At 42.3% G+C, this 23,221-nt stretch overlaps 1 protein-coding gene across 2 annotated transcripts in view; it reads right to left on the bottom strand.

Annotated features, from left to right (window-relative positions):
• PTPRT (protein tyrosine phosphatase, receptor type T) overlaps positions 1 to 23,221 on the bottom strand; it is a 1,113,081-nt gene that overhangs the window by 69,936 nt on the left and 1,019,924 nt on the right. For both annotated transcript variants that reach the window (XM_025399269.1, XM_025399270.1), the window contains one exon: positions 12,300 to 12,490. In XM_025399269.1, coding sequence (XP_025255054.1) covers positions 12,300 to 12,490 — 191 coding nt within the window. The remainder of the gene's footprint in view (positions 1 to 12,299; positions 12,491 to 23,221) is intronic.

Here is a 23,221-nt window from a genome sequence, read left to right as displayed (position 1 = left end):
GCAGACAAAAATATGAACATTGTCCAAGCCAAAAAAAAAAAAAAATTACCAAACACCCCCCTATTCTGGTTAATATGAGCGACTACCGATTCTTTGCCAATTACAGCTCTAGCCTCTGTCTGATCTTCCCTTCTTTTAGGTAAGATGTACTACGATATCTAATCATACCACTTCCCAGTGTGTCCAACCTAAAACAAAGCCTCACCTCCTTAGGCACTCTTTCAAATCAGCAAACACAGCCCACATTCTGAGTCCTTTCTAACATCCTCTTCCTGAAATGTCCCACAGGAATGCGCACTTCCAGGTATGCATGTACCTCACTGCAACAAGTGATAAATCCAACTCCAGGAGGTGTGTCCCTGCTGATCTCTGGCCAATATATTTCAGCTAAAAACCAAAAGATAAGCAGGTACCAGCTTTGGCAAGAGCTCGGGAAAGAAGGTTCCATTCAGAGGGAACAGCAAGTGCAGAGGCTCTGGGATAGAATAAGTTATTTGTGTTCTAGAACTTGAAGGTAGGCTCTCCAGAGCAGAGAGAATAAGAGGAGGATGACAAATAATGTGGATTTGGCTTGGGGTTGGGGCAGGGTGTTCAATCAAGGTCTTGTGGACCAAGGACAAGAACGTGAGTTTTATTATAATTCAATGGGAATGTTTTGGAATTTCTTTTTTTTTTTTTTTTTTTTGAGATGGAGTTTCACTCTTGTTGCCCAGGCTAGAGCACAATGGCATGATCTCGGCTCACCACAGCGTCCACCTCCTGGGTTCAAGTGATTCTCCTGCCTCAGCCTCCCGAGTAGCTGCGATTACAGTCCTGTGCCACCACATCCGGCTAATTTTTGTATTTTTAGTAGAGGCGGGGTTTCTCCATGTTGGTCAGGCTGGTCTTGAACTCCCGACCTCAGGTAATCTGCCCGCTTTGGCCTCCCAAAGTGCTGGGATTACAGGCGTGAGCCACCACGCCCGGCCCAGAAACTTTGAGGGGGAGGCTGAGCCAGTGCCAGCATTATGATAAATGGCAGACAGTGCTTGTCACTGGAATCTTCTTTATCCTTGATAATAGGCTTTATAGATTTTAGAATAAAATTATCATCTGATACCCGCCCCAGACTAACTCTCCCTGTGATTGCAACCCACCCTCCTATCCACAGAGCTGAGTCCATGGCAGGCTCAGACCACATGGCCACAAGTCACAGACTTCTTGTGTTCTGCTGTGCTGACTTAGTCCACAGGACTATGAAACCTACCTTAATGTCCCATTTAGTACATTAATTATCTGCTAGAACTGAGAATGATCCCTGATGCCTGTGTGGCTGATTTTTTCTTCTACCTGGCTCTACTGAGCCAAACCAACAGAAGCTTGCCATCCTTCTTGAGATACTCTTCTTTGCATCTAAGGCTTTTTGAGTTATGCCTAAAATAGTAAGATGTCAAAACACAAAGCTTCCTAGAGCAGCTCACTACCAATTCAAGGCTGGGGGCGTGCCAGCCCATTTCGTTTACCTGTTCACCTCCTATCCTCAGCAGATTCTGTCATTTGCAATGCCCCCCTTCACTCCCCTTCACTTGACTGTATCCCTGGAGATAATTGGATATGTTATGCCCTAGGGTGCAGCAAAACCAGGCCCAGGGATCGCTGATGAGGCAGTTCCTGGCTGATGCTCCAGGGCACAGCTGAGGGCTTGCCTCCTCCATGTTCAGTCCAGCCTGCCAGGATTTCCCCACACCCCTGCCCAGCACTGTGCTCTCCTGGTGCAGGGAAGACTCTGGAGAGATCTTCAGCAAGGAGGCACCATTTTACCTGGGTCTTTCCTTCATTCGTCTTGTCAAGAAATACCCCTTGCACACTAACTGTGTATACGAGTCAGGGAAAAGGCAGAGCTTTGCAAAAGGTGGACAGACTAGAGTGTTTGAATATTTTTACTGCAAATAAGTTCACCACTTCGAGTGTCAGTAAACGTTTCTGAAAACAGTCAGTAATACATCCTGCAGGTTATGGGGGGGAAGGCTTTAACTGTACAGAAGTAGTACAAGGTAACTTTTTGGTTGATGAAATTCTCATGTGTCCTGATTGTGTTGGTGTTTATATGACTCTATGCATTAGTTAAAACTCATAAAACTGTACACTCTCCCAAAATTAATTTTATAGTACATTTTTAAAAATGGAAAATAACACACCCCACAGAATTTTGTGATGATTAGTGACTACCCAAGACAATACCCATAGCACCTGGCACAATGCCTGCTACACAGTAAGTGCTCAGAATCTTCCATCTTCCATATCCTCTTTCCCAGTGATATAATATTGAGCCTTTTTGGCCCACTTGTGGAAATCATTCTCTTGCCATCTTCAGTCAAAAACATCCAGGATTTTTTTTTTTTAAATTTTACTTTAAGTTCTGGGATACATGTGCAGAACATGCCGGTTTGTTACATAGGTATACATGTGCCATGGTCGTTTGCTGCACCTATCAACCTGTCATCTAGGTTTTAAGCCCCGCATACATTAGGTATTTGTCCTAATACTCTCCCTCCCCTTGCCCTCCTCACTACCCCCCGACAGGCCCCGGGGTGTCATATTCCCCTCCCTGTGTCCATGTGTTCTCTTTGTTCAACTCCCACTTATGAGTGAGAACATGCGGTGTTTGGTTTTCTGTTCCTGTGTTAGTTTGCTGAGAATGGTGGTTTCCAGCTTCATCCATGTCCCTGCAAAGGACATGAACTCATTCTTTTCTATGGCTGCATAGTATTCCATGGTATATATGTGCCACATTTTCTTTATGCAGTCTATCATTGATGGGCATTTGGGTTGGTTCTAAGTCTTTGCTATTGTAAATAGTGCTGCAGTAAACATATGTATACATATGTCTTTATAGTAGAATTATTTATAATGCTTTGGGTATATACCCAGTAATGGGATTGCTGGGTCAAATGGTATTTCTGGTTCTAGATCCTTAAGGAATTGCCACACAGTCTTTCACAATGGTAGAAACATCTAGTGGGGTTTTTTTTTTTTCTTACAAGGGCAAAGATGGGAACTCTCTGAAACATCTATTCTGGTTTGTCTCAGACCAAAGGAATTCCCAGGATGTAGGACTTTGTTTTAAAACTGGGACCATTTTGGGCAAATTGGGACAAGCTGGTCCCTCTAGGTATAGGTAAAATAGCATTTAGGGAATGGGAATGTTTCATAATCTGTTGGGAGCCTAAGGTCTGGCCTCTATTGTGGTCCACAGGTTCAGTGAACACATTTACTAATGTCAATGGTCAGCTTGTGAGTGACAAGGGAATCACAGCTCTGCAGGTTATGCACAATCCAAGGGCATTGCACCTACGGAAGCACCATGCATATGGCAGAAATTTTAGGGTTTCCATATTTATTATGAACATTTTCTGGAAGGTGACAGTCAAATATCTTGAGACAGGTGCACATTTTGCTATTTCACTGTAAGGTGCTGTAGGAGTTAGTGGTGGCCTTGGCAGAGGCCAAGCTTTCAACAAATTCTACCTTCTGTGCTGAAAAGCACAAGACTTGGGGATTACAAATGTGGACAGAGAAGGCAGGAGAGGATGACTAATGACGTCTACTCAGTGGCATCAGGAGAGCAAATATTATTGCGTACCATGTCACTAAATAGACAGTAATTTATGAGTTCTGCTGGTGAAGCTAAGTAGAAAATCAGATTGCAGCAAGATGGGGGTATTTGTCTGTGACAGGAGCTTTGATCAAGGCAGAGAAGTTGAGTGCAAGTCTGCATGCAAGTCACAAAGTACTCTTTAAAAGGCCCAATTAAAAGCTACAAGACCTCCTTTAGATGACAAGTTACCTGCCTTCAAGAAGTCTATAGCTTAATGGGGAATCTCACACGAGGGTACCTCTATTCCTCCCAGCTGTGAGCCTACAATCTTGGGGATCCCCATAACTCACTTCAGGCTACAGACTTCCAGCTGCCTTCACGCGTCTCCATAGTCATGCATGAGCTTCTGGGTGGCTGACTCTAGGCCAGCAACTCTCCTCTAAACTTGCAGCCAGCTACATTGAAGAGGCAGACTGCCAGGGGCCATGATCATAACCTTGGTAACTCTCTTCAAGAAAACTGTGCAAGGGGTATAAGATTCCTATTAAATCTCCCTAACTAGTTTCATTTTATTTCTCCTTTCATAGGCAGGCATCTTTGTTTCTCCTCAAAAAGCTGGCTGCAGCATTTTAATCGTTTCGTTTTTTGCTTCCAAGCTTTGCACATGTAGCTCCCTCTTGTACACAACCTTCTCCTCTACCCATCTTCTTCTACTTTTCTCTAACTCAGAGTCTTATCTTTTGTGAAACTTCTGATAGATTTTGGCAACAAGAAGTGACATAAAGCAAGTGTGTCTCCAAAGCATTTGAACTAGAGTTCTGTTACATCATTACATGGTGCAGCAAGACCATGAGCTTTCTTTAAAGTAGCGTCTTTATTTTCTTTATTTAGCTTTCTATCTCCAGTGCCCAAACAGTGTTAGGTGCACAATAAATACTTAATCAGTGTTTCTGGCCACATGAGTGTTCATAAAATAGAAGCATATACTATCAGCCTTTAGAATTTCATGCTAAGCTTGTAGTCAAACATTTCACAGATGAAAATGAGACCCAGAGAGGAAAGAATCTTGCCCAAGACCACCCGGAGTCTCAGGAGCAGATTGAGAACCAGGTTTTGTCTCTTGGTCAAAGGATTTTTCTATAGTACCACCTGAAAATTGCTCATTTGGTTGGGGGAGATCCTCTATTAAATACACAAAAAACCCACCATGTGCTCTGTTACAAACCATATTGTAAGTAGAACAATAAAAATAGGCTAAAAGGGAAAGACTGAGTCTCTTCCCTTTTCCCTTAATGGGGAATCTCACACAAGGGTACCTCTATTCCTCCCAGCTGTGAGTCTACAATCTTGGGGATCCCCATGACTCACTTCAGGCTACAGACTTCCAGCTGCCTACACTCATCTCCATGGTCATACATGAGCTTCTGGGTGGCTGACTCTAGGCCAGCAACTCTCCTCTATACTTGCAGCCAGCTACATTGAAGAGGCAGACTGCCAGGGGCCATGATCATAACCTTGGTAACTCTTCCAAGATCCTAGATCCCTCCAAGATCCTTGGTAACTCTTCCATGATCATAACTTTGGTAATAGTCTCTTCCATGTGAACTCTTTCCTGCTGGAAAACTCCCAAGTTTGAAACCACATGGGTCACTGATGACTTCTGGCCACTCCCTGTAATGGCTTATTGTCTTGTTTTATCAATCTGGGGGTGGAGTGGAGTGAAACGAGCAGGTGGAGCCTAGGTATTCCTATTTTGGTCATTATGAGTTCCCAGAGTTGAAGAATCCCATGGATTTCCCATTCATGATTTGGGCATGGACCAGTAATTCCTCATGCTCCTCCCTAGAACCATGCCCATCTACAAATTGAGGAGCTGAACCAGAACCTTTCTGGGGTTGCCTGTGATGGGATATTCTATCACTCTGTTACCAACTGAGGAGAGCAAACCTTGTGGGAGAAGCAGAGGTGTCCTCGGACACTGCTTAGGGGGCTCTGAGCAGAGAAGGGAGCACCTGGGGTGACCTGAAACTTCCATCTCTATAGTTATACCCCATTCAAAAACTGCCTGCCTGCCATCACCCCATTATCCACAGATGACTAAGAGCAAGATGGCAATACAGGCCTTCCCCACAAAAGCCATACATATGGCATGTCCATCCCGAGCTAGAAAATGAACAAATGTTTGCTCTTCATTAGGCTGCATCATACTCCTCACAGCTGTTTCTTGTTGCTTTAAATAGTCTTAATGGAGCTGTAATAACCAGATACCTTCTGGTTGCCCTACTGGGCTTGTTCCATTCATTACGACGACAGGCTCTCTGGATTGAACTGGGATGAACTTCTTCCTTCTCTCCATCACAAAGTCACCTCTTCCTATTCTCCCTCATCTTCCCTAAACCTGCTGCTTGTCTGACTACCATGGCAGGGTTACATGGGACACAGACAACTCGGCTCTCCAGCCCACATCTCTTATCTTTTGCTGTGATGCTTAGGGTTTTGCTGTGTAACAGGGGAAGGTGGGAGAACTGGAGCTGGGGGGAAGCAGGCTGGGGAGGGAGGACGCTGTGGTTCAGAATCACATGCCCTTGACTTTAATAGGAAGGGCATATGGTTCAGAATCACATGCCCTTTCATCAGCAGGAGTAGACCTGAGGGTTGGCAGAGCACGCCAGGGGATGGGTCTGTGGGCACAAGCAGGGCACATGCTGGGGACTCCATGGGTTTTCTTAGTGGTTCTCAGCTTTAAAAGTATATTCCCATCAACAGGAGGGCTTAGAAAACACTGAAGTATACATCCCACCCCAAGTGAAACTGATCTGAAATGTGGCCTGAGCATTGGTGTTTTTTAAAAACTTCCCCAGGTAATTCTAATGTGCAACCCAAATTGAAAGCCTCTGACTGAGGCTTGGATCTGTCTGGCAGGTGAAGTTAACTTGCCTTGGGCCTCCTTGAGCTCCTAGGAGCCCAAGGCCCTTGGCCAATTGTGGTTTTTAGAACTTGAGACATAACCATGGGAGTGGTAGCCCCAGACAGTGAGGTTCCCATGCGACCATCAGTGGGAGGGAGGCCCAGCTGGCCCGGCTGATTGGTTCTTATTTAGACTCCCAGAATATCAGTGACAGAAGGGTTCTTTGGATCACTTTGACAAACCCCTTTGCTCCCACTGCATAAATGTGGAAATGGAGGCCCAGAGGACAGGGACCTGCCTAAGGTCACCTGAATACTTCATAATTGTTATAGGACTTGATTCCAGGCATTTTGACTCTCAATTCAAGATGGTTCACACATTATTTCAAATAATTGAACTTAAAATATATATATTGAGAGACTCAAGTTTTCATGCCAATGAGAACAAGCTGATTTTATGGCTCTACATGCAGAGAAAGTGCGTAGGCTTGTCTGGGCTCTGGGCCCAGTCTCCTGGTTTGGGCAGCCCCATATTTTCCTTGAATTACTGTCCCAGACGCCTACCTGCCTCTGTTGTCCCTGCTCTGATCTCTACAAGATCTAAAACGCAAATCTACTTTAAAAAGTCCTGCTCTCTTCGATGGCTCCAGTGGCTTCTTGATTACAACCCAAACTCATTAGCACAACAAGTGCTCGCCTTTTGTTTCATCTTGGCCCCTGTTGACAATTTCAGCCCCATCTCCCTCCATGCTTCCTCCCAAACCCTTTCTAGTTCCCCTCACTCAACCTGCTGTGCAGACTCCCGCGCCATAGCTTATGCTAACCGCTGTGCCTGGAACACCCTTCCCTTCTTTAATTTGGTTCTTCCTACTTCTCAAGCTTTGGGCTTTATGTCTTCCAGAAAGCCACTGGCTGTTCACCTTTAGGCTGGGTTAATGCATCCCACCCCCAAGGATTCTCATAGCTCTGGATATACCTCTATGGTGGCATTTGTTTTGGTCTCTAAGAATAGGCTCTACGTTCCCTAGAAGGCAAGGGCTCTATTTCAGCTCCCAGAGCCTAGTACAGTGTCTGTCCCATGAAAAATGCTCCCATATCTTAAAGCTGAAATTCTGAAAGGCCTGGTCTTAGGTCGTTGTCTTTGTCTATACTCACTTGCTTGATGACTTCACCCAGTGTGGCTTTAATCATCTGTAGGCCAATAACTCCCAAAAGTTTCTCTCCAGCCCAGGCTTCTTTACCAAATTTCAGCTTCATAGATCCAACTACCTCCTTGCTACATGGAGACACTAATATGTCTAATGGACATTGCAAACTCAATTTAACATGAAACTACTGATTGTTCCAGCTCTGCTTTACTTGAGCGTCCCCACTTCCATTAGAGGCAGCTCCGTCCTACCAGTGGCACAAACAGCAGCCTTGGAGTTACCCTTAATTCCTTTTGTAACATATACCATGTGTTAGGAAATGCTGTTGGCTCCATCTTTTAAATATATTCAGAATCCATCCACGTCTCACCACCTTCTCTGCCATGCCCTGAGTCATTGTTGTCTCTCACCTGAGTTACTGCAATGTCCTCTTAATTGGTCTCCTTGCTTTCACCCTTGCCTTCCTAAGTTCCATTCTCAACACAGTAGCTAGAATGAAGTAAGGACAGATCATTAGCACTTGCCTTCTTAAAGCTCTGCAGTGGCTTTCCATTTTAGTCAGAGTAAAAGTCGAAGTCCTTATAACGGGTTGTAATGCATAGCATGGTCAGGTCCCTCTTTATTTCTCCAGTCAAATCTCCTATTACTTTTATCCCTTGCTCACTCTGCCTCTGTTATCCTGGCCTCTTTGCAACTGCTTATACGTGCCAGGTATATTACTCTCTGGATCTGGAACGCTCTTCCTCCAGATATCTTCCACCATGTCTTTATTCAAGTTTCATCTTCTAATTAAGGACTACCCTTTTATCCTGTTTACTATTGGAACCTCCTTTACTTCATGTCCCTGGAACAAATCTCCCTTCCTTGCTCTGTTCTTTCTTTTTCCATGGTACTTGTGGCAGACTGTATTATTATCCAAAGATTTTCTTTCTCTTTTTCTTTGGAGATGGAGTCTTATTCTGCCCTGAGGTTGGAGTATAGTGGCATGATCTCAGCTCACTGCAACCTCTGCTTCCTGGGTTCAAGTGATTCTCCTGCCTCAGCCTCCAGAGTACTTAGGGTTACAGGCACCCACCATCACGCCGGGCTAATTTTTGTATTTGTAGTAGAGAAAGGGTTTCACCATGTTGGCCAGGCTGGTCTTGAACTCCTGACCTCAGGCAATCCACCCACCTCAGCCTCCCACAGTGCTGGGATTACAGGCATGAACCACTGCGCCTGGGCTTTTATTTTCCCCCCACAATATTTCTTGCTCTGCATGCTCCTCTAGAATCTGGCAACTGCCCCTCCTCCTCCCTCATCAAGGGATAGAGTCAAATTCCCCTCTCCTAGAAAGTAGGGGAGTTTTTACCTGCTTACAACCAATAGTACATGGTAGGAATAATGCAGTGTGATATCCAAGTTTGGGTCACAAAGGTGATGCACTTTTCACCTTTTATCTGGGGAGCTCACCTATGGAGCTCTAAGCCACCATGGAAATCGTCCAGCTATCTCAAGGCTACCATGCTGTGAAGAAGCCCAGGTCACTGAAGAGGCCATGTGTAGGTCTTCCAGTGGACAATCCCAGCTGAAAGCCTGCATCAGTCACTAGTCATGTGAGTGAAGACATGTTCAGATGATTCCAGCCCCTAGCCTTGGAGACTTCCTAGCCCAGGCTCTGGATACTGTGTGGAAGAAACAGGTTATCCCTGTTGTACCCTGCACAGATTCCACAGAATCAATGAATGCAAGAAATTGGTTATGTTGCTAAAATTTGGAGTGGTTTGTAACATAGCACACAGTATTTTTCACTGTCTAACACACTACATTATAAAATTTGCTTATTTTTTAAGCTTATGTTTATTTCCTACTTCCCTTGCTAGAATACAAGCTTCAGGAGGGCAAGAATCTTTGTTTCATTCACTGTTGTATCCCAAATACCTAGAATCGTCCTTGGCAATAATAAATAGTAAATATTTACTGAACAAATTTTAAGTGATTGTTCAACTGAATTGAATTTTGTCTTCTGACGCAGCTTGCTATGGCTGAGATGTCCCTTAGATGTCAACTTGTCAAACCCACTCGTTTGTATGAAAAAACTGAGAACAGAGAAGTGACAGACAACAAACAGCACATAGCAGACTCATATGAGAGTAGGATTGGAGGCTCAGGAGTCTTATATCTGCAATAGGATTCTCCTAGCAGATCTGTGACTCTTATGCTCAGGATGAAGATTCGAGATATCAGAGGAGCCCTGATGATCAAAGCAATATCCAGCTGTATTCTGGGCTGGACATCGTGGGCTAGCACATTGTGAAATGACTTTTATCAGGCAATATTTTCCAATTAACCCTCAGTTAATCAGAAAATAATGTTAACTAGAAGCTAAGCATTACAGCTTGCTGATTAATATAATTTGAACTAATTGAGGCCAAGGCTAGCCTAGTTAGATTTCTGGTTGAGGTTCAAATGATGAAATGACATGTATTGTTTGTTTTCTTATAAAAGCTCTTCATTTCCATGCTAGAAAGTTTGGAAAATGCAAAAGGGTACAAAGAAAAAGTTTTGAAAAGCAACTCATCACACAGGGATGAATGCTTTAAAAGAAATGTTAATTTAGAAGGAAATGCATGAAAGTGTCAAATACACTTGTAATTCTGTCTTCAGATTTCAGATTGCAAGTTCTTACATATGTGTTTCTCAGCATTTGGCTGCTTGTCCCTTTTTTTTTTTTTTTTGGTAAGCCACATATCTCCCTTAATGATATTTGAAACTTTTAATCAAATTGTTATGACTAATGTTGAATATACCATTTCAAACAACATAACCTTCCTGACATTTGCTCAACAAACAGGTCTGTATACACACACATAAAGCACGCTCACATGCACCCTATGCCCCCGAGACTGGGACCATTCAATCCCCTAGCAAATGAGATCCAGGGATGGGTAGTAATGAGATCATCTTCTTCAACTCTAATTTGAATATCCTTTCAAGATTTATAGATGAGAATATGAAAAATGCTATTTTACTTAGACTGTTTTTGAAATTAAGTGCTAGCTCTCCGAAGCTGGTAATTACTCACATCCATTGACAAAAACGTTTTTGTTCTCATAGATATGTCAAACATGCCCCTTGTCACCATGTTTTACACGCTCATAAAGTTTTAGGACCAGATAGATCCTGAGAGATCACCTTATCCAAATTCTTCATTCAACTAATAAAGAATTTTAAAACTCAGATAGCAAAATTCTAAAATCTAACAGCTTACTACATTGGAATCCAGCTGTCTGGACCCCTAGTTTAGCACAATTTCATGACCTCATACGACTTCAGAAATATTGCTTTGTAAGCTCTTTCTCAGAATATAGTCTGAGGGATAAACTTAGTCTGCAATATCAAGAATTCCAAATGTGTGGAGTCTGAGCCAATGAGTTTTCTACTGCACACAGCAAAACTGAATCAAGCATATCTGGGGCACACACTGCATGTGAAGAGAAAAAAAAGAACAAACAACAACAAAAAAAACCCGCACAAATACATATAACTCAGAGCATGGTACACAGAAGATACTCAAAAGATATTTTAGGAAGGAAGGAGGGAAGGGAGAGAGAGGAAAGGAAAAGTGAAGAAAGAAATTGTTTTCAAAGCTGACTGCAGCTGGAGTCTACCTGCAACTAGGAGAGTTGCAGAATTATTCTTGGAGAGTCAGCTGCTCTTTGGTTCAGAAAAAAACATCTTAATGCATTTTCCTTTTATTTTGCTTTTTGTTTGTAAAAGGTGAGGCCTAATGGGCAGGATTTGAAACAAAAAGAGTGAGATAGAGAAAGCTAAATTGTTCTGCAAAATAAAAGAGGAATGTGGGGCCCTTTGTCTGGATACTGAGGGGTGGGGGTGGAGGAAGTTTTGAGGACACTAAAGAAGACTTTGAGGAGAAATTAGATAGAGACCTGTTGGGAGACCAGAACCTTAGAAGGCCTTACCAGCAATGTAGATGGTTAAGGAACTTATAAGAAGAACAGCGTTGTATTGAGGTGCTGCCTGTCGTTTGCTGCAGTCCTTCTCTATTATTTCCCAAACCTTGGTAACAACCACTACCTGCAAATCCTTTGTGTTAGAGATGCTTTGGGGAGGTGGGAAAGGGATGCCCATGCAGGGTGAAGAGAAGGTGCAGAAAGAGGGAACTGTGGTCACTGGAGATGAAGCATTGCCTTTGTGGGGTGGGAGCGAGGACCAGAATACTACAGAAGCTTGAGTATGAGACAAGAGGTGACCAAGAGCAAGCAGGCATGCTGGAAATCATTGGCAGGGGAGATGTGCTGGCTTTTCTACAGCATGTGGGATGGGAGCTGGAGCCATTCTGGCATATTGAATGGAGGTGAGACTCCAAGGTGTAGAAACTTTGGAGATAATGAAAGGGGAAGGGGAGAGAAACAGGAGTGAAGTCTTAGAATTATTTAGCATGGCGCTTCTCAAATTTAATGTGTATACAAATCACCTAGTTTCTGGTTAAAATGCAGGTTCTGATTCAGCAGGGCGGGATGTGGCCTGAGATGTTGCATTTCCCACACGATCCCAGGTGATACTGATGCTGCTGGCCAGGGAGCCATGCTTTTTGTAGCAAGGCTTTAGTGCCCAAATAAGCCTCTGAAACAATCAGAAAGTTTCCCCACAGGCTGGTCTCTTACCTCGTATTCCTCCTTGAACCCGTAGCCCTGGCCTCTCTTCATCTGCGTGATGTGCTGCAGCAAGTCAGCCACCCGGATGGCAGGCTGGAACTGGTCCCGGGGGTAACTCATCTCCACAGGGTCACAGGTGCGGTAGGGATGAGTCTGGATTGTGAGAGTGGGCTGGGAAAGCTCCCCACGGCTGCCATCTGCTTCGAAAAGAAGGAGGCAGAACAGATCATCACCTATAGAAGCGTTGCCCTTTGTCCTCCCTGTCTCCCCCAGCGTGGCTTGAGGAGGGCAGAGGGAACCAACTTGGGACTCAACTGATCAGGAAACTGCAGAAAGACCGGAGATACACTCCTTCCCTGGCCTGGCTGTGTTGGTAGATCTAAGTATCAAACCCACAAACAAACCAACAAACACAATACATTTCAAGGGCACATACTGACAAAGTTCCAGCCTGGTTGTCATTCCAGTCTGTCTCAGTCCTTCCTTTAGACTTGGTGGGGCAGAACCACTGAGAAGCAGGAAGGCTATTTATTGGCAGCCCCCCTCTTGTTTAGGAAGCAGAGAGGCTGGAAATAGTGCCTGATGCCTGGCTGCAGGGGAGGAGAGCCTCAGGTGCTCGAAGATTGGAGTCACATATAAGCCACTGGTCCATTTGCCTGCATCCCTGTGATCTGGCTTATCTACTAATTTTTTTTCCTTTGAGTTTTACCCTGGGAGGAATTGCAGCCAGTACTGGACTGCCAGCAGCTAGCAGGGACCCTGACCCTCCCAGCTGCTCTCTGTAGTTATGAGCTCTGCCCCAGTGACCACCTTCTTGCTATTGTATAGTTTCCCCATCACTTAATACTATTAATCCAGTGGCATCATTGAACCCACCTTGCAGGTAGGGAAGCCTGGACCTCTTCCTTCAGTGCTGCTAGCTACTTTCTCCAGGCCTGGATCCCGTGCCTCATCGCCTTCATAAAATCTCTGCCTGATGTAAGATCTATATTCTCTCTTGAAAAAAACCTTTTCATCCAATGAGTTGCTTTAACTGCCTTCTGTCAGTTTGGCCACCCTGAAAGCTGATGCTTGCTCATACTGGGTTGGAATTCTTCTGTTCCCCTTGGACCACTAAAACCAATGTCTTGCTTACCACCTTCCTGCCAGGCATACATTCTTGGTCTTTCAGGGCCAGTTTACCTTTCCCAGAACCATCTAGGCTTGGTCTTCCCAACCTCCTTCCAAAGACATGAATGAACAGTCTATGCCCCGGACCATCTTGTTTGTGGCATGCAAGAGATGAGAACTGTCAGCTGCAGCAGTTGATGTGTCTCCCCCAGATGTTTTCAGACCCTGTGAAACACCTATGCAGATACCCACTTGGCCTATGCCATACTCATTCCCTGGGAGGCTTAGCATATATTCCTGATTTTCTGCAACTTGTCTTTTCAAAATCCACGTTCCCTTCAGCTTGTTTGCCTGTCATGTTGGAATAATCCATCAGATATGGATTCCGTGTGTGAATGCACACTCTACTTTTCTGCAGCAACATCAGCAAGCCTGTTCCTGGCAAGGAAAGATAACGGAAGGGAACACCTGGCCTTCCTGCTTTCTAGGTGACCAACTTGTCCCAGTTTGACTGACAATTTTCCAGTTTTAGCTTTGAAAGTTCAGCTGTTGGGAAACCTCTCAGTCACGGGCACATGGGAATGGTTGGTCACCCTAATGCTTTCAATTATACCTGTGGTTGGAGTAGGGGATAAATTTTTCACTTTGCAGCCTTCTGCCTGCCCCCACCTACTGGCTCCTCCAAGAGAGGAGAGGCTACTAATCTGACTGGTCTGAGCTTGAGACACTGATTGGGTCATATCTAATTAGCAGGTGGGGTCATCGTAGGTAGAGTGTAGTCTCCAAAACTTCCTGATTCAGGGTAGTACGTAAACATCCCCAAAGCAGAGGCTGTCCTTTGGGGACCAGCCAAATACCCTGGATTGCCTACAGAAAGATTTCTAAGATTTAGATATATGCACAAGAAAGAAGGGCCCAGGCAAGTTGTTAGCAAAACCTTCCTGACTGCACAGAAGAGAAATACTGCTTACTTTTTCTCCCACAATTTTAGGTAATAGCTAGTATGTGTTCACTGGCATTGCTTAAATGCACCACTTGGCAAACATGGGGGCTGTTTCCTTTCTCCATCACCCCCTTGGGTTCATGAGTTCGACTTACTGAGAACCCACTCTGTGCCAAGGACTATGGTAGGCAGTGGCAATGCAGACAGAAATACTGATTCCACCCTCAAGGCTTGACAGTTTAGCAAGGAAATAGGCAAGAAGAACCAACTGAAGAAAAAGGACAGAGCCTGAGAGATGAAGGCACATTTAGTTAAAAGCAAGGAGGTTGATTAGGAGTAAAAGCTGTGGGTAGAAATGTCAGGGGGGCAACACTGTAAGAGACGATGCAAGGCAGATCCAGAAAGACTGTGAATGTGTAAGACCCTTGAAGCTAGTGTGAACCTGTTGAAAGGTTTTAGGAGGAATCTCCTTCTTTAAAGACTCACACTGTTTCTTGTAGGTGTCCCAGCTGTCATGAATAGCTGTCATCAAAGGCATCCTTCCAGCGAATATCACTCCTGTGATGGTGTGATTGGAAATGGAGAGGAAGGGAGCACTTGTGTTTGATTCATCTAGAGATGGTACAAAGCTACAGCAAGAGCCACAGAGGTATGGATTGTGAATACCTAAAGCTTGGAGTCATGCCATACGCCACGATTTCTAGGAAAGGATGAGCTGAGTCAATGCTAGGAGGCCTGTATTTCCCACCATGTGTGATGGGGACAGATGTCTTCGGAGACCCATAGTCTCCCAGAGGAACTTGGGGCATGGGCTGCATGGGAGACCAGCTGCCTGGGAAAGACAGGCTTCCTAGGAATGGGAACTTGGCTTTTTATGTGTGTGAGAAACGTCAAATGTTTCCAAAACCAACCAAATAGCTGTCAATATGGATATTTTCCCTAAACACATTGCTAGACAGACTGTAAACTTGGTGTCAGCAAAACCAACACTGGAATGGAAAATAAATGCATTGAAATTTAACAACTTGTATTGCTGTAACATTTGCAATAATGTCAATGCCAGTGCTAACGATGCTATGAAGACTCAGAACCAAGGGATTTTCAAGGTTTATTAATCCAACGGGTTGGACTCCCCTTTCCAAAGTATCTTACCTCACCTATTCCCTTATTAACCTCTGATAATGCAGAAGTGATGTCTTTTATCACACTCCATTTCACCAGATGCACTATACTTAATTTTCCATCATTAGGTTTAATGAAAACCCAATTTCACAACTCACTTCTCTCAGGAACCTACAAGTAATGCTACGTTTTTATCAGACCCAATTAAAAGACATTATGATGTTCCTATTCGAGAGGGAGCTTTAAAACTAACGTGCGATTCTGCTGCTAATCCAGCAAGGGCACTGGAATTCACATGCTGCTCATAAAATGTAACTCACACCAGCTGGCCCAGGGACAGAGCATTTTTCATTTTTTCTCCTCACCAGCCCCTTAATTTTCATGCCATTTCAACTTCTGATTTATGGGTCTGGTATGTTTATTTATCGTGTAATAATATTTTGGATTTCTTTCACACTTTTTATATAGCTGTTGCCTAACCCTGTGAATTTTTCTGCAGTAACTCGTCACTGCCTGTGAGGAGCTTGTGGGATGGGCAGGAGGATTTTGGTGATGTGTATAAGATTTTGGGTTACTGTCTCTCTGATTTCCTCTTTGCTGTCTCTCTGCTCTCTCCTTCTCTTCCTTGGGATCCTAGATTCATTGCCGCCACTGCCCACCCCTGGCCCCTGTCCCACTGCTACCAGCCATATAGATCTCCCTCTACCTTTAGTCACATATTTCCAGTCACTTGCTAGGAATTGCCACTCCAACTGGTTAAGAAATAGTTAATGAATACCTATACTGTACAATGCACCATGTTAGACACTGTGTTCATACAGGAAGGAGGTATATTCAGGTTTAAATAAGCAGGCCACAGCCCTTGAAGGAGAGGAGAAGAAAATATAAGGTGTGCGTGAATAAGTCTAACTAAGATAGGGAGAGATAGGCATCTAGGAGATGGAAGAAGGATGTGCCATGGGGTTTGGCAATCTGGAAACATTCTCCAAGCTTTAGGCATTCATGATCCACCTCTGTGTCTCTTGCCATAGCTGTGTACCATCTATGTGAGAGCTGTCCAACAGAACTTTCCACAACAATGGAAGTGTTCTACCTCTATTCTCCACAGTTTGGTGGCCACTAACCACATGTGGCTACTGAGCATCTGAAATGTGGCTAACGAGACAGAGGAACTGAATTTTAAATTTTGTTTCATTTTAATTACTTTAAATGGAAATATCTACAGGTGGCTTATGTCTACTATATTGGGCAGTGCAGATATACAGAAAGAGATAGGGAAAGGAAGAGAGTTCTAGAGTCACACAGTAGGGCAAAGAGGTCTAGAACAGCACTGACCAGTGAAAATATATTGCAAGCCATGTATGTAATTTAAGATGGTCTTGTGGCAACATTAAATAAGGTGAAAAAGAACACATGAAAGTAATTTCAATAATACAGTTTACCTAACTCCATATATCTGAAATAATATTTCAACATATAATTAGAAAAATTATTAATGCTATATTTTTACATTCTTTATTCACACAAAAGCTTTGAAATCCAATGTGTATTTTACACTTACAGTACATTTCAATTCAGACTGGCCGTATTTCCAGGATTCAACAGACACTGGTAAATCGTGGGCTACTATATGGGACAATGCAGGTGCACACAGACTTATCCAGAGCCAGATCAAGTTCTAAAGAGAGGTAATTTAGAGCTGGAGTAAACGCTAAATAAAAAAACACCGATCCAGTGTAAAACAGCTCTCACCCAGCACCATCCAAAAAAAAAAATAACATATTGACACCAATGTTCTGTATTTGCACTGTTCAATATGGTAGCCACTGGCCCCCTGTGGCTATTGAGCACTTGAAATGTGCCTACCGGTGCTGAGGAAATGAATGCTTAATTTGATTTTGATTTATTTCAATTTAAATAGCCACAGGTGGCCAGTGGCTACCATATTGAACAATGTAGATCTACAGAATTGCATCCTTAAAATTTTTCTTCAAATAAACTCTCAACTATGTTATTTTGTTTTTACTTTGCCTCATTATGAATGATAGTGCAACATAAAATCATGAATATGATGTGCTAATTTTGTTTTAGTACTCACTAAAATGTTTACATAAATATTTAAGAAGAAGTCTGGGCCGGGTGCGGTGGCTCATGCCTGTAATCCCAGCACTTTGAGAGGCCTAGCTGGGCATATTGCCTAGGTCAGGAGTTTGAGACCAGTCTGGCCAACATGGTGAAACCCCATCTCTACTAAAAGCACAAAAAAATTAGCCAGGCGTGGTAATGTGCATCTGAAATCCCAGCTACTTGAGAGGCTGAGGCAGGGGAGTTGTTTGAACCAGGGAGGCGGAAGTTGCAGTGAGCCAAGATGGTGCCATTGCACTCCAGCCTGGGGTGACAGAGCAAGACTTTGTCTTAAAAAAAAAAAAAAAAAAAAGGAAAAAAGGGTCTGTTCATGTTGCATGAGAGGAACTCAATCTGCACCCTGAGAAATGTTGAGTCTGGGTCCCAGAATCAGATAGAATGGGGTTTAGATCATTCTTTGGCCAAGTGACAAAACTTTCTGCATCTCATTTTCTTTATCTATAATACAGAGAAAACATATGTTGTAAGGATTCAAAGAGATAGTGCATGCTGAGTGCTCAGTACAGTGCCTGGTATCCAGGAAGCAGTAAAAACCAGTATTTGTTCTGATGATTTTGTACCTAATGTCATTTTGGACATATGAGAATCCACACACTAGAGATGGCATCTAGGGAGTCATTTAGGGCTTCTTTCGCCTTTCCTTGTCTCCTCTCTACTTTCCTTTGTGACACACTCCAAAGCCATCTATTTTACTCCATTCCTGCTGCTATTGCCCTCATTCAGGTCTTCATGACAGGACTATTCCATCAGTTTCCTAATGGCCCTTCCTGCTTTCACAGTTCCCTTTACACAGCTTTGATCAAGTCATTTTTCTTAGCAAAAGTCTTCATGGAGTCAAGACAAAATTTCTTAACTACCTAATCAAATTCCTGTAGTTTCTTACCAGTATCAATGTATTTCTTCTATCCCTATTCATCCTAGCTCCATGTGCCCTTTAGGGAAGGAGAGTATGAAGAGTGATGTGTAAGTAGCTAGAGACTGCTCATTGAGAGGGGAGAGTCTGGGAGAGGAGAGAAGTTTTGAGGTGAGGAGGAGGCTGGGTCACCTGCACGGAGTGGGGATGCGACTGGAACCGACACTGTGGGGGCTGTGGCAACAGCAGGTGTCAGAGTCAAAGCATAGACTCTGAAGATAAAACTTTGGATTCAAATATCCACAGCTTTCTAGTTATAAGACTTCAAATCAGTTACAGCTGACCCTTGAATAACATAGAGGTTAGAGGGACCAACCCACTGTGGAGTTGAAAATCCATGTATAACTTATCATGCCCCCAAAACTTAACTACTAATAGCCTACTGTTGAGCAGAAGCCTTACTGATAACATAAACAGTAGATTAACAAACATGTTGTATATGTGTTATATACTGTGTTCCTACAGTAAAGTAAGCTAGAGAAAAGAAAATGTTATGAAGAAAATCATAAGGAAGAGAAAATATATTTACTGTTTATTAAGTGGAAGTGGATCATCATACAGTTCTTCATCCTCATTGTCTACACATTGAGTAGACTGAGGAGGAGGAGGAGGAAGAAGAGAGGTTGGTCTTGCTGTCTCAGGAGTGACAGAGGCAGAAGAAAATCCATATATTAGTAAACCTGTGCAGTTCAAACCCATGTTGTTCAAGGGTAAACATAGTTTGAGCCTAAGGTCTTTATTTGTAATTGCTGATAGTGATGACAATGATCATGATTCATCATCATCATCTTCTTTGAGAAGGCTGTTGCAAGGGTTAAATGTGATTCTACTGGAAGAAATCTCAAGGTGGCACCTGGCCAGCAGTCAGTGCCTCCCCTCTTCTCCCTCACAAAATACTAAAAAAGCCTCAAGATAATAAACTTATAACAGCTCTGAAATCTAAGTCTATCCACTAACCTATTGACAGAATTTGGGGAGAAAACTTCTTTATTATTGCAGCAGCACACATCCCATGTGCAGGAAGATATATACTTCATCTTGTAAAAAATTCTCTAAAATCCCTGGAATTGTACAACATCATCTTTCAATTGATTCAACCACAGGTAGTTTCCCCTCCAACATTGGAAGTGATTACATTTCCTTGTTGAAGCATAAGATGAAGCAGTTGGCTTGTGCTTAGGAGTCATGTTGTAAGAATAGTCTGTTCTGTGTTTTTGAATTCCAGACTTGCACTAGGGTAGGTGTATGAGATTTGTGACCCCTAAGGAACAGTAGATTCACTCCTCTTACTCAATGTAACAACAGATGGATTTACCTTTTCATGTATTTCTTATGTCTGACCAAACACACAGTAGGGTCGAACTTGTAAAACAAATAGTAATAGAATGCCACTCCACTGTGCCATTTTCTGTGGAGCCGAAACAAACATGATACAATTGACTTTGATAGACTTTGTTACTTGGGATAAAGCCAACCCAATGGCCTGAAGAATAGAAAAGAAATGCTTCCCATTTTCTCATTTGAATTCCTGAGCTCAGAGAATCAAAGAGTGTATCAGCCAAATAGCAGGGTTGGGGCATTTCCAAGCTCTTTCTCCTCCTAAACCTCCATCACTGGGGTCTTTGACATGGTAAAGAAAAAAGATGGTATCTTTGTTTCTGAGATGCAGATTCAGTGTCAGGAGGCAATTGCGATGGGAATAGTCATGGGAAAATGCTTCTAGGATTCATTTACTGTTTCTGATAAAGAGATCAATCCTCCTGTTTGTGGGGAGACTATGAATTCCTTCTTTCACAGCACTCACACCAGATGGAAGGATGGTGTTAGACGCTCTATGTAGGGATGGGGGCTATAAACATCCATTGCTCCTCTTGCTTAAACCACTGCCAGAATTTGGAAGGAATACTGATGAATTATAGCGGCATCACACATGCCAAGATGGCATGGAATAAAAGGATTCCAACAATAAGTAGGTGGACAGTGAGGCAACAATGAGGATCTGCCTCCTTTGTTTACTGGCAAACACCAGGTCTGGAGAGACTTCTCTTCCTTTAAAGTTAAATAAACAGAAACAAGATAATGTGAGGTCTTAGAAAAAAATTCACCACGTTAACAGTAAGGAAAATGACAGCCTGGATGCTGCGAAAAATACAATTAAAAATAAAAAGCCGTCAGTATTGACTGTTTACCCAAGAGGCATCCCCTGTGTTGTTACTTTCTGGCTAAGTTCACCATATGACTTGGTGGGGGCAGAGGCAGGGAATGACCCTACTTCCAGAACAAGGGACAAATCCTGATGTCCCTACACCATCAAGGTGTTCCGATCCCTTCTGCAAGTTAAATAAAAATCTTTTATATGATATGGGAGGGAAGTTCTATTAGAAGGCTTCTAGGAAAGGTTCTCTTATCTCTAAGAAGGACAATCTGGTGGCCTGTCTCTGTCACTAGACAGTACCATGTCTGGGTGTGATGCCTGGAACTGCTAAAACAATCTTGCATCCATGAGGGGAGCTGGGCTGAGGTTGTCCTCACGCCAAGATGAGATGATGAAGAGGAGAGCTTGAAAGAATGTGGGTCCTCAATGACATTCATGGGCATCTCATTCAACCAACTCTAACACTTGACTTTCTGTCCTAGAAGATAATACATTAACTTACTGCTTACACCACTTTTATTCTTTTTTTTTTTTCCTGTTACTGGTATCTTAATCTAAACAACAGAAAGCAGAAATGCATTTTAGGTTCCTTGACGTTTATTGAAAATGAAATGCAAGAAAACATAGAAGAATAAAGGAAGTTAAAGGTGAAATAATAAGACAGCAGATTTTTCCAAAAACAGATCAAGTTAAGAAGTAGCTAGAAAAAATATTTACTGGGTGAGGTGAGCAACAATTGTAAAGAAACAAAAATGCAATAGCGGAATTAAAATGGGCATTGGAATCTGTAATGAGAATAAGCAACAAGCAGAAACTTGTAGAGAATTAATTTGAAAAACTTGGAGATTAAAAGGCAAGGAAACCAGAATACAATGTATGTTTCCTTTGTATCTATCATCTGCTCATGTGTGTTCATGCGTGAAGGCAACAAAAAGACATTTTTAGAGAAAAGAAAACAAATGTATAAAAGACACAATTGGTGTTACAGAAGAAGAGAACAGAATAAATGGAACAGAAGCATATTATGTGTCCTTTCTTATCAGAATACAATATTAAAACAACTCCTTGGCAAAATAAAAACTTAAATCTTCACATGTAAAGAGTTCTCCACCTACAACTTAAAAATAGAGCCTATATTCTGATACAATTGTTTAAATATTATTGATGTAGAAATACTCAGATAAACATCTAGGCTGCAAAATGGCTGTGTATAAAAAATTAGGAACTACGTTAGTCATATTATTTTTGCCCAAATTTAAATTCCAGAAAACAATGAAACAAAATTTTTCAAGGAAAAATAGTGTGACTAAAAAATTATACAGTAAATAGTTTTTCATGTTTGAAGCCATGGAAGGGCATTCCCTGACACATAAAGATTCAGTAGTTACGTTGGCTCAGATTCTTTTCCAGAGGGTTGGGTAGCTGAGAAAGCTAGTCAAGGATGTGAGTCCAGAAATAGAGAAAAAAACATCCACAAGAATGGAAGAAGTCTTGTTATAAAAAAACTGATTTGGCTGATTTGGCAGACATAGATATGAGTGTACAAATCACAATAAATGTCAATCAAAACAGAATGAACTATAAGAAGTAATTCTTAAATCAGATTTAAAAATCTAATATAAAAATTCTTGGCTAAAATTTCCAATTGTATTAACAAAAACCAGGAAGTAGGTGACTGATACATCACTAGGAATAAAAGTATATTATCTTCTTCACCTTTCATAATGGATAGTCATTGTGTACAATTTCAACCCTGACACTCTTAACTGAAAAATGCAATTTTAAGTGAATATGTGTGTACTGTAGAGGGGTGTGTGTGTGTGTGTGTGTGTGTGTTTAAGGCATCAACTACTAGCATAACAAGAAGAATGAACAGATTCAAATGGAGATAAAAAACAAAACAAAGAAAACCCTAACTTCTACTATAGGTGCATCTGGCATCCAAATTTTGTTACTTGTTTGATAGAAGCACCTGCCAACATAGAAATCAACATTAAAAAAACTGTGTAATACCACTGAAAACTACGCTCTCCTGACAAGCAAATGAGAAATCATCCTGTAGAGGTATTTTCATAATCCAAGGCACATTAATTCCCACAGAACCAACTTGCCTCCACTAAAGATGAACTCACAGTAAAAAATAAATTATAAAGAATGACAAGAGCCTTGTAAGGAAGCTTATCCCCATAGGAGAGAGTCAGGAGTCATGATACACAGAAAAATACACCTCGCAAGAATTGAAAATAATAAAACAATCCAAGAGACTATTAAGTAAATACATTTAGATTGATTAAAGATAAAAAAGAAGGAATATGAACCATTGCAATAATGCATACATGATAGAAAAAGGACAGGTGGGTTTGAAAAATACACATTCAGCTTCTTGAGATAAAAAACATAGTCACTGAAAATAGAAAGAAAATAAATATGTATATAAGAACAGACATTCATGGAACATAATACAAGTTAAAGATACAGCACAGGAGCTGGAAAAAAAAGCAAAAGCTGGCTCTTTACTTTGAAAACACCAACAAATTAGACAA

This window comes from Theropithecus gelada, chromosome 10 (assembly GCF_003255815.1).
Source record: "Theropithecus gelada isolate Dixy chromosome 10, Tgel_1.0, whole genome shotgun sequence".
Lineage (NCBI taxonomy): Eukaryota > Metazoa > Chordata > Mammalia > Primates > Cercopithecidae > Theropithecus > Theropithecus gelada.
Note: the sequence above shows the minus strand (reverse complement) of the source record. Positions and strands in the feature narration are given on the sequence as shown.